Here is a 10,899-nt window from a genome sequence, read left to right on the forward strand (position 1 = left end):
AAAATAGATAACATTTATAGGTAACAGAGGATAATAACGTGATGTTTCAAAATTCTTGTATTTGGACTTACCGGTAAACCATGAGCTCTCATAAAAGCCACATTTCAAAAATGCTAGGTGGTGTGAGATCTGCATTTTAAAAAATAAAGTAAAAGCATTATGGTTCACAAAACAACAACCTAGTTAAGTTCCTTTACGTAACCATACCCCAGGGAGGATTTTATTTTATTGTACATCTAATAACAAGGTTGCTCTTAAGAGCTATAGTTAGGAGTTGATTCTGCTTTCTCATTCTTGATTCAACATGAAAGCAAGATGGGTCTTTGCTGAGTTGCACCTCATGCTCCCTTTCCAAGTATAAAATTGTATGAGTACTGTACTGGGGAGAATGAATGATGTCAGTTGAATGTCTACTGCTGGCATCACTCATTGCCTCATATTGAGAAAGGGGGCAAACCCCACATACAATTGCCTGCATATTCCCTCAGCCACCAGACTTTCATTAACTCCTTTCTAATTTTAGGTGTTACAAACACCTCTGCTGGAGCGGCTAAAACACAATAACAGAACTACTCTTCAAGAAATTGTTTGATGGAAATATTAAAGAATTAAGATGGCCAACCAGTCTACAGTGACAGAATTTCTTCTGATGGGGTTTTCCAGTGACCGAGAAGAAGAACTGTTTTACCTTGTGATATTTCTCTCTATTTATTTAATAGCCTTAGTGGGAAATTTCCTCATCATCATTGCTGTTGCCCTGAACCACAAACTGCACACTCCTATGTACTTCTTTCTGGTCAACCTATCATTATCAGACATTTGCTACATCTCAACCACAATCCCCAATTCCATAGCTGCTTCTTTGTCAGATGACAAAAGGATTTCTTTTGCTGGCTGTGTTGCACAGGTTTTCTTAGTTTTCACTTTTGCAGGTTCTGAGCTTGCCTTGCTCACAATCATGGCTTATGATCGCTATGTTGCAATCTGCCATCCTCTGCAGTATAAGTTAATCATAACCTGGGATGCCTGCATCCAAATGGCAGCTGCTTCCTGGATAAGCAACCTAATTCATTCGTCATTACAGGCCATTATCACTTTCAGGCTACATTTCTGTGGGTCCAATATTATTGGGCAGTATTTCTGTGATGTCCCTCAGCTGCTAAAGATTTCTTGTACTGACACAAAGCTTAACCAAATTTTGATTTTTGCCATTGGGATTATAGTAGATTCATTTTGTGTAGGGTTCATCTTTGTTTCCTATGGCTACATCTTCTCTGCTGTGCTGAGAATCCCATCTGTTCAAGGCAGATATAAAGCTTTCTCTACCTGTATTCCTCACCTGACTGTCTTTTCTTTATTTATGAGCACAGCTGTGTTTTCATACATCAGACCTAAAGAGCTTTCTTCTACAATGATGGATTTGCTCTCTGCTGTATTGTATAATGTTTTGCCACCACTACTGAATCCCATTATTTATAGCTTTCGGAACAAAGACATCCAAGAGGCTGTGTTGAAAATACCGAAAAGAATTAGAAATCTCCTAGCATGATTTCTTGCAGGGTGTCTCATACACATCACAAGTCCTGTGCATTGCATAAAAATGCAAATGTCAGTGAAAATACCTTAAAATGCATTTTTTAATGTAATTGTGTGTTGCAAATAGAAGTGTAATGGTCAGATTTACATTTAAAATTTTTATATTAGGAACGTTTCACACAAAAAGCCTGATGAGTTTTCATTAGGACATCACACACACACACACACACACACACACAGTATGACAATGTGAAAACGTGAGGAACTGGATCGAATGCTAAGAAACTGAAAGAAAATGAAATTGACACATTCAACCTTGCTACTCCCAGCCTGCTAAATTGGGTTTCTTTTTGAGTGGGGGTGTTAGGTGGGAGGAAGGGTAGAATAAGTCTTTGCACAAGTGATGAGGTCTCTGGACCACATTTGAATCCAATACTCTGTCCTGAGTTTCTCACATAACTGTGGCCCTCCTCCTTCACTGTTTTAGAGGTGCGTTATTCTAGCACCATACTTACTAGGTCATGCATGTCGGTGTGCATGGTTAATTTTATTGGCATTTCTTTTTTAAAAGAGCTATATCACTTCAGTTCAATGAGTATCGGAATACTTAATGTGTTTATTAGTAGTAGCTGTTTTGAGTCTGTATAATACACAAACACACACATAGATGTTTACTTTCGTTGCTTTATGTTGGCTTGAGGATTAGGTGCAAATTTTGGTGGGTTATTTTACCTAGGATTCTTGGTGCAGTATTCCTAAATAGATTCATTTTGTGGGGGGTCCATCTTTGTTTCCTATGGCTACATGTTCTCTGCTGTGCTGGGAATCCCATCTGTTCAAGGTAGATATAAAGCATTCTCTACCTGTACCCCCACCTGACTATATTCTTTATTTATTAGCAGAGCTGTGTTTTCATACACAAAAACTAAAGTGATTTTCTCTACAAATTTGCTCCCTTCTGTATTGTATACTGTTTTGCCACCATTACTGAATCCCATAATTATCTATAGCTTCAGAAACAAGAAAATCCAATAGCCAGTGCTGTAAATTCCGAAAAAGGTAAAAGGTCTTCAATTATGTTTGCGTAAGCTGTGTCTCACACTTATTCCAGGTTATTACACAGGTTTCTAGCGCCCACCTTTGTGTGATGTCCCTTAATTCTGGCCTTTGTCCTGTTTTACAGCTTACACTTTGTTAAAATGTGCATAGGTAAAGGGACCCCTGACCATTAGGTCCAGTCATGACCGACTCTGGGGTTGCGGCACTTATCTCGCGTTATTGGCCGAGGGAGCCGGCATACAGCTTCCAGGTCATGTGGCCAGCATGACAAGCTGTTTCTGGCGAACCAGGGCAGCGCACGGAAACGCTGTTTACCTTCCCGCCGGAGGTATTTATCTACTTGCACTTCGATGTGCTTTCAAACTGCTAGGTTGGCAGGAGCTGGGACCAAGCAACAGGAGCTCACCCCGTCGCAGGAATTCGAACCACCGACCTTCTGATGGGCAAGCCCTAGGCACAGAGGTTTAACTCACAGCGCCACCTGCGTCCCGGAACATGCTATAGTGTGGGCTAAAAATTCATCTTAAAATATATAGATAGATTAGAATGAAGCTCTTGCTCATATTATGTACCTCCTGTGGCTTCGGAAATGAAAGAAGTGCTCACAAAACATTTTTATGTACAAAACTAATAAGGGGTGAGTCATGACAAAGAACTGAAAAATGTGTATTTTACCAGAGCAGTGTGTACAGAAAGTATACAAAATGGATGCAATTTAAATGCAGAGATTTTGTTCATTTAAAATAGGAAAAAAAGAGGATGGACTTGACCTATCACTGATTATGTGCATTTATTTCAAATAAAGAAAAATGAAAGGACTGCACCCTCACTCATTTAAAGGTAAAGTAATAATACTCAACCAAATGTAGAGATTTTTCACAAGTTTCATATTTGCTTTCATTTTTCACCTTCATTTTTACGCAATCTATCTAGAATTTGGCAACTATGCTGCCCTGTGAGAGAATACTCCTGAATTTGCCAATTGGGTGGAAAACACTTAAGTTACAGGCAGCAGAAAACACGATGGCTCTCCACAAATACAAAAACAAGAGCTAATACAATTTAGAAAATCAGCTAAGCTGTTTTTGAAGAGTGGGAAAGTAGATATTCAATTTTCGTTTGCATCTTGAATTCCTTTTCACAAGCAAAATAGTGCAAAAACTGGTGAAAATCAGATGATTGGCCGCTATGCCTTTAAATCCTATAAATGTGTTGAGACTCCCATTTACTGTGCACTCACTGTGTTTCCTTTGTTTGTTTATTTAATTCAGGTTCTTATAATGCTATCCAAAACACATATCTGTACCTTTGAAATAACATATGGCTGTTTTATGTATTGCTTCATGCCACCCCAAAGCTCTGAGCCGTGCAAGATCTCAAAGGTTCCAGGGTTTGTGTTTCCCTTGGAATGAGGTGTAGTAGAGACTGTGTGGTCTATAGGCTATATGGTTTATTTAAACATATATACAACCTGAGTCTACATTGCAGGGTTCACAGCATTATCACCCCAAGAGGGTCTTGCTTCTCTCATAGCTGCAGCTTTGAATATAAACAGAAATCAAGCATCTTTCTGTATTTCCAGCTTCCCAGCCTGCTTCATCCAGTTTCCAGCTCCCATTATCCCACCCTCAACTCTTGCCATTGTATTTCTAACTATCAGGAAGTTGAAGGAGGGGCCCCACCCATTTGCTACCTGGCAGAGAGCCTCTCCTTTTTTGTTACCTTAATGGCCAATTCCCATACCAGGGAGCTAGCCGGGCTATTCTAGGAATGCTCCACACATCAATGGGGGGGGGGAATTTTGCATGGTCACACACAGCCCCCTGACCCCAGAGGGCGACTCCGTGGTAGTTCGGGGCTGGCACCGCCTTCCCAGGTAGGATGCCAGGGGTCTCGGCCTGCCCAAGCCTAGCATCCAATCTGTTGTCCCTGGGGAGTGTTGTCCCTTCCCCCATGTATCTCCATTCCTTGGCCCCCATCCTTGGAGAAGGAACTGTCAGCTTCTGGGTTCTATTTCCCAGCATGCTCTTTTGTCTGAGCCCTCTGTTGTCCCTGGGGAGTGTTGTCCCCTCCTTCCTGTATCTCCATACATTGGACCCTGCACGTGCATCATGAACATTTTTTATATAAGCAGAAGTTATTATTGTTTAATTTCATTTTTTGGGTTGTCATTTATTTTGGTGGGTATTGTATGACTTGGGCGTTGCTGTGTGTTTTGTGGTGGTTTTTTGGTTATCTGGATTTTCTAATTTTGGAGTAGGTGTTTTGAATGTAGGGTGTGGTTTTGGTTTTAACACACATGCCTTTCTCAGACGGGCAATAGTGTGTTAAAGAGAAGGCACTCTGCGGAGAAGGCACTTTGCGTATGGTCAGAGGCACCCTCCACGCGGAATGTGGGTACCTTAGAATCGAGCAAAAAAGAAAAAGTGCTGCAAGGGTGGGGAGGGAAAGGTCCCAATCGAGGAGGAAGGTGGGCTGACATCGGATGAGTTGATTATGGTACTGTATTTAAAAAGTCATTTGTGCCTATTGGTTTAGTACTGAGTTGAACCAATGTGGCTATGGGTATATGGCTCATTAATAAATTATTTAAAGAGCATCGTTAATTAGTTAGATGGTGAATGTTTAATTAGTGTACTATTAATTCCAAGCCAAGCCAATGGGCCTTTTCTGGGCTTTGCCAGGTGGCTATATACTCCTGTTGCATTTCTTCCCCAGAGTGGTGCATGGCATCACAGCAGGCCTCCACATGGCTTCAAACATAACTCTGATTCAAGTGAATATTCTACCTGCTCAGTCTCTAGGAACAGTAGGGAAAGAACTATTGCCTGCCTGAGAAAGAGTCAAGAGCGGGTCGAGAAACGCACAGTGAGATCATGGTCTCCCTACTGCTGTTCACGGATGGCTCGGCGCAGTTGTAGGTCTCCTTCCACCTCTAACCTATCTGACAATTCTTTGAGCCCTGAACTGCATAGGCCTCAGAGCAAGAGAGAAAGACCCCACAGAACCAAGAGAAGAGGACGTAAGTCTAGACAGGACTCATCGGATTCCTCACGTAGGTCTGACTACTTGAACATGGAGTGTGAGGACCAGATCAAGGGTACTGGATCACAATGGCTAAATTGTCTGGTCTCCCAAAATGGGACTGGAAAAGTAGAAAAAAGAGGCACAGGCGTGACAATGGTTTTCATAGCCCCTTGCGGTGAGGAGGGCTTAGACTCCAGGGAGGCACATTAGTGTCTAATTTTAAACATATGTGTCAGCCCCCTGGGATCCGCTTGCACACAAAGATATGTGAGCGCATCCTCAATGGGGAGTTTATAGACATGTTTTCTTGCTGTGGTATAAAATCAAAACCTGGTAAGCAATGACCACATGGGAGAGACTTTGGAAAGTATATCTGAAATTTATTTCATGTTATATGAAAATAATGTATAGATGGTGCTTAAAACTGTAATAAGTTAGCAAAAATGTATTAAAAGGCTCCAAATATGTGCCGGAAATACCAACAGGAGGAAGGGTCATCTTATCACATGTTGGTGGTCCTGGGAAAAAGCCAAAGGGTTTTTGGGAAATGATATATAATGAATTGAAAAGGATGTTTAAACTGTTAATGCCTTAAAAAAAAAAAAACCACAACAACAACCGAAGCATTTTTGCTACGATAACAGGAATGGAAGTCCCCCCAAAAACTGACAAATTTATTTCCATATGCAACAACAGCAGCTACAACTTTATATGCACAGAAGTGGAAAAAAGAAGGATTACCAAGGAAGGAGAATTGGCTTATGAAACTAATAGACTATGATGAAATGGCAAAAATTTACCACCAGACTAAGAGGACATAATGAGGAAGTGCATAAGGAGGAATTGAGGCAAATCATAGATTATCTTTCAAAGTATCACCCATACATGAAGTTGCAGACAGGATTGGATTACTGAAAGATCTAATGATAGTGAAGTTCAGACAATAAAGACATATGTACTGTAAAAAAAAGTTAATTAAAAAATCATGAAAAGGAGGGGTGGGAAGTCAAGAAGAAGGGGTTGTGTCTTTTTTGTGTTTTTGTTGTTTTTTGTTGTTGTTGTTTTGAAAATACATTTGTCAATGCCAATAAATGTTTTGGAATATTTTCGGATAAAATGATGTGTGGTAATCTGATGAGTTGATACAAATAAAATTAATCTGATCTGTTCGCTTTTTTCCTGCAATCCAAATAATGTTTGCGCAAAATAAGCTCAAGTGAATTCATTTACGCTTATTGCTAGATAAATGGGATAATGGGATCCTCCTAACTGAGGGTCCGCCTTGCATGTGGGCCCAAGGCACCCCCCCACACTATCCTTGAGGGGGTGGGAGACTGAGCCCAGCCCACGTGATGCTCCCATGATCACGCCATGGCCTATTGGCCAATCAGGGATCGGTGGTGTGATTGCGGGGGCATATAAAAGGTGGTGGTGCGTTTCTGGGGATTCACCTGGATTCTCTGTCTAGGGCCGGCGCGCTCACTTAGGCTCAATCCCTGTTTGCCCATGATCTGTGTGCAGCTTTTGTGCTCCGGAAGGCTCTGGAGGGCTGGCATAGACTTCAACCATCTTCTGGTGTTGGCCACAGGCCTGCTACCTTTGACCTTTTATGTAAAATTTACAAAAAACTAAGATCTGTTTGCTGGTCCCAGTATGAGGCACGGTTGTTCTCTGCCGCTTATTCTATGGCAATTTTTGGAGCTCAGAGTGGGTGAGGTTGTTTTTGAGGAGGTCCGTGGGGGAGTTCCAAGGGGTCTGCACTTAGAGGACATATATTTGGGAGAGGCAGAATTGGTGGTCCAGATTAGTTGGTAAAACTCAGACCAAAGGGGATAAGGGGCCCCTGCTTAATTTGTCTGCAACGGCGTATGGAGGTCCCTGCCCTGTAAAAGACAGCCGGAGGTATTTACAGATTAGGCCTCCTGGAGTTCACCCGTTCTTGATTCATGAAGACGGAAACCCTTTAGCAAGGCATCTATTCACCAGGGTTGTGTGGAAGGCTATCACGGCCTGTGGCTTGCCAGCACTGGAATTTACTGCCCATTCTTTCAGGATTGGCGCCGCTACGACAGCAGTTCATTGGGGCCTTTCAGTGGGCAGGAAAAAAAACTTGGGCCGGTGAGATCCAATGCCTATAAAGAAAACATCCGGAAAAGCAAGTGCCGGTAGCATGTAATCCACCTCCTAACATGTTTTGTCTTATCCTTTGTTTCAGTGCTGCCAGAGTTGCACATGTGGTTTGTGGGTCACAGCATCATGAATTGGCCCGGTGTGTGTTTTGGTCGCAGTTCCTGGTGCATCAGATGTGGCGCAATAGTTCATGCCCAGCTGCTGCCAACAGAACCAGGAAGCATGTTGACCCTGAAGTGTCAAACAAGGTGTTGGCACTGGGTGGCAGAGTAAAACACCACCCTGGTATTCCCTTCAGTGATGGAGCCCTGTTTCGGGCTGATGGTTTGCATCTTTCTGATGGCGGAAATGATGTGTGGATGGACAAGATCGTTAGAGGTTTGAAAGATTGGAAGATTGGAAGCATAGCTGCCAAGTTCGGATCGTAAAGATCCGGGATCGGCAGCGCGCGCATGACCGGAAGTTGCGTGACGCAACTTCCGGTGGCGCTTCGCCCTTCTATGGGCACCAGAAAATGGTGGCGCCAGCGCCGGAAGTCGCTTCCGCGCATGACCGGAAACACGTAAAAGCGACTTCCAACGCCGGCGCCGCCATTTTCTGATGCCCATAGAAGGGCAAACCGCAACCGGAAGTCGCGTCACGCAACTTCCGGTCATGCGCGGAAGCGACTTCCGGCGCCGGCGCCGCCATTTTCTGGTGCCCATAGAAGGGCAAAGCGGCACCAGAAAAATGGCCGCCGGGAAGAAGCAAATTAAAGGGACAATGCCGGGATTTTCTGCCAAATGGGAGACCGCCGGGAAAGGGTAAGAAAAAAGGGGTTTTCCCGGCGGATACGGGATACTTGGCAGCTATGATTGGAAGTGTGAGGGTATTGGCAGCGAGCATGGGGCTCGTGTGGTGGTTGGGCATGGGCTTATTGTGATGTCGTGGAAGAGACCTCAGCTTCCCCTCCAGGTACAAAGGTATTCCATTAGAGGAATCTGCAGGTCTGGATCTCATCCAAAGTCTGCTTGCTGCCATGACCCAGCAGGAACCCTGGGGTGAACTTCAGTTGGTTGTCATCGACGGAGCTCCTTCGTTTGGTTGTTTACCCTTCCAGACTTCCTGCAAGGTGGGCAGGAGTCCGATATAGTTATTGCCAATGACTAAGCCAATACCACTCACAGTGCTGTAATCAATAAAGTTTTGGCCTACATTTTTGCCCATTAACCTTAAACTAAAATTCTGTGTCCGTGTGTATTTATTTATCCTTGGGTGTGCGCCAGGGTCTTGACATACAATTGGGATTAAATGGAAGCCTGAAGATAACTTCCTTTTGAGTTCCGAGCAGAACTGGCCATAATTGGATTATCCTTCGTAAACAGCAGTGTGAGCGAGCAGAGCTCAGGTGTATGCCAGCACCCCATTATGCTGTCCGCTACTGGCTGGTGTCTAAGTTTGAGCAGGCCATGTTACCTGTCAATCACCTGATCTTTTAATTTAAATTATTATCAGTTTGTCTGTGAGAGTTTCCAGGACAAATACAACTAAAGAACGCTTTTCAAGTGCAGGCTTCTTAACTCCTGCTAAGCAGCAGTGATGCAAGTGAGTTTAGGTCAATTGAGAGCCACTACACTACCATAATGTCTGCTACTGCCATTGGGTGCACCCAGTTCCCCAACCTTTGTACGTAAGCTCTAATGCACATGATGGAAAAGCATACTTCATATGAAGGGGAACCTAAGCTCCTTCAGCTAAACACTTATGGAAGCTCAAAGTAGAAGTTCATGATCAGAAAGAATTTGCCAGTGTTGCAAACAGATGAGGTGGGGGGAGAGGACAATAAAAATAGTTGTGATGTTATATGAAATTTAGGTATGCTTTACAAGAAAACAAAATGAAAAAGTATCCTTGCATACTAGAAGTCAATTAATGTTTGGAACCTTTTTCATCTTCTTTGTACAATAGTGTGCCTCAATGGGCATTCTTCAGCAAATATGAATTAATTCCAATGGCAACAACATGGGGAGAGCACAAATTTCCCTGGAGCAAAGATTCTCAAGAGATTTTGCAATGGCATCTTTGTTTGCATATCTGAGAACAAGTAAATATGGGGAATGCAATTTGCTGATATTATATTGGTGTGTGTATTTTGGATTTTTGTTGTCCATGAAACATTGTTGCTTCTTTTCATTTACACATTGTGTACATTTCAGTGGCAGAAATGGATGAATGAGACAACCTTTGCATACCAGGATTGGGTGGAAATACTCTCATGTGATATTACTCTTCTCCTGGTCGTCTTGCTTTTCACATATATTGAGGAGCAACTGGGGCAGAACTGGGCTGGCTACCTTGAGTCTTTCTCCTCTTCAGCTCCCTTTGTGTCTTTCACTTTCTGGATTGATCAAGCAGGCTCTTATATTTTTATGCATATTAAAAGAACTAGTAGGGAAATGGACAACATTTGTTTTGCACAGCATCATGGGACTGGTATGTTCTCCCAAGAGAGACCCTGAAATAGCACCAGAAAGGAGAATGACATCACCTCCTTCACCTCCGCCTGGCAACCCATGTGCCTTCAAATAAATATCCCCGTCAAGCACATTGGCAGTCTAATCTTCTGAGAGAAAGAGGGGTGAGTATAATTATTCTTGATCATCTGAAATGATTTTAATGATTCAGTGTGCAGTCTTCATCTGCTTATTAGATATGAAATTTCAGATCGACTTTCTAGAATGGTGGTTCCATTACCCTATTTAGTTAATTCAGTGTGGTCTCTCCCTCTCATCCAAATGTTTTGTTGTTGTTTAGGCGTGTCCGACTCTTCGTGACCCCATGGACCATAGCACGCCAGGCACTCCCACTCCTGTCTTGCACTGCCTCCCGCAGTTTGGTCAAACTCATGTTCGTAGCTTCGAGAACACTGTCCAACCATCTCGTCCTCTGCCATCCCCTTCTCCTAGTGCCCTCCATCTTTCCCAACATCAGGGTCTTTTCCAAGGATTCTTCTCTTCTCATGAGGTGGCCAAAGTATTGGAGCCTCAGCTTCAGGATCTGTCCTTCCAGTGAGCACTCGGGGCTGATTTCCTTAAGAATGGATAGGTTTGATCTTCTTGCAGTCCATGCGACTCTGAAGAGTCTCCTCCAGCACCAAAATTCAAAAGC

At 43.1% G+C, this 10,899-nt stretch overlaps 1 protein-coding gene across 1 annotated transcript; it reads left to right on the plus strand.

The window, feature by feature from the left end:
- Positions 1-613: 613 nt before the first annotated feature.
- LOC118077888 (olfactory receptor 14A16-like) lies at positions 614-1,549 on the plus strand. Its single transcript, XM_035101612.3, has one exon. It carries the CDS (start codon positions 614-616, stop codon positions 1,547-1,549), a length of 936 nt encoding a protein of 311 aa, XP_034957503.3.
- Positions 1,550-10,899: the final 9,350 nt, after the last annotated feature.

The sequence above is a fragment of the Zootoca vivipara genome, chromosome 12 (genome assembly GCF_965207765.1).
Source record: "Zootoca vivipara chromosome 12, rZooViv2.hap1.1, whole genome shotgun sequence".
NCBI lineage: Eukaryota > Metazoa > Chordata > Lepidosauria > Squamata > Lacertidae > Zootoca > Zootoca vivipara.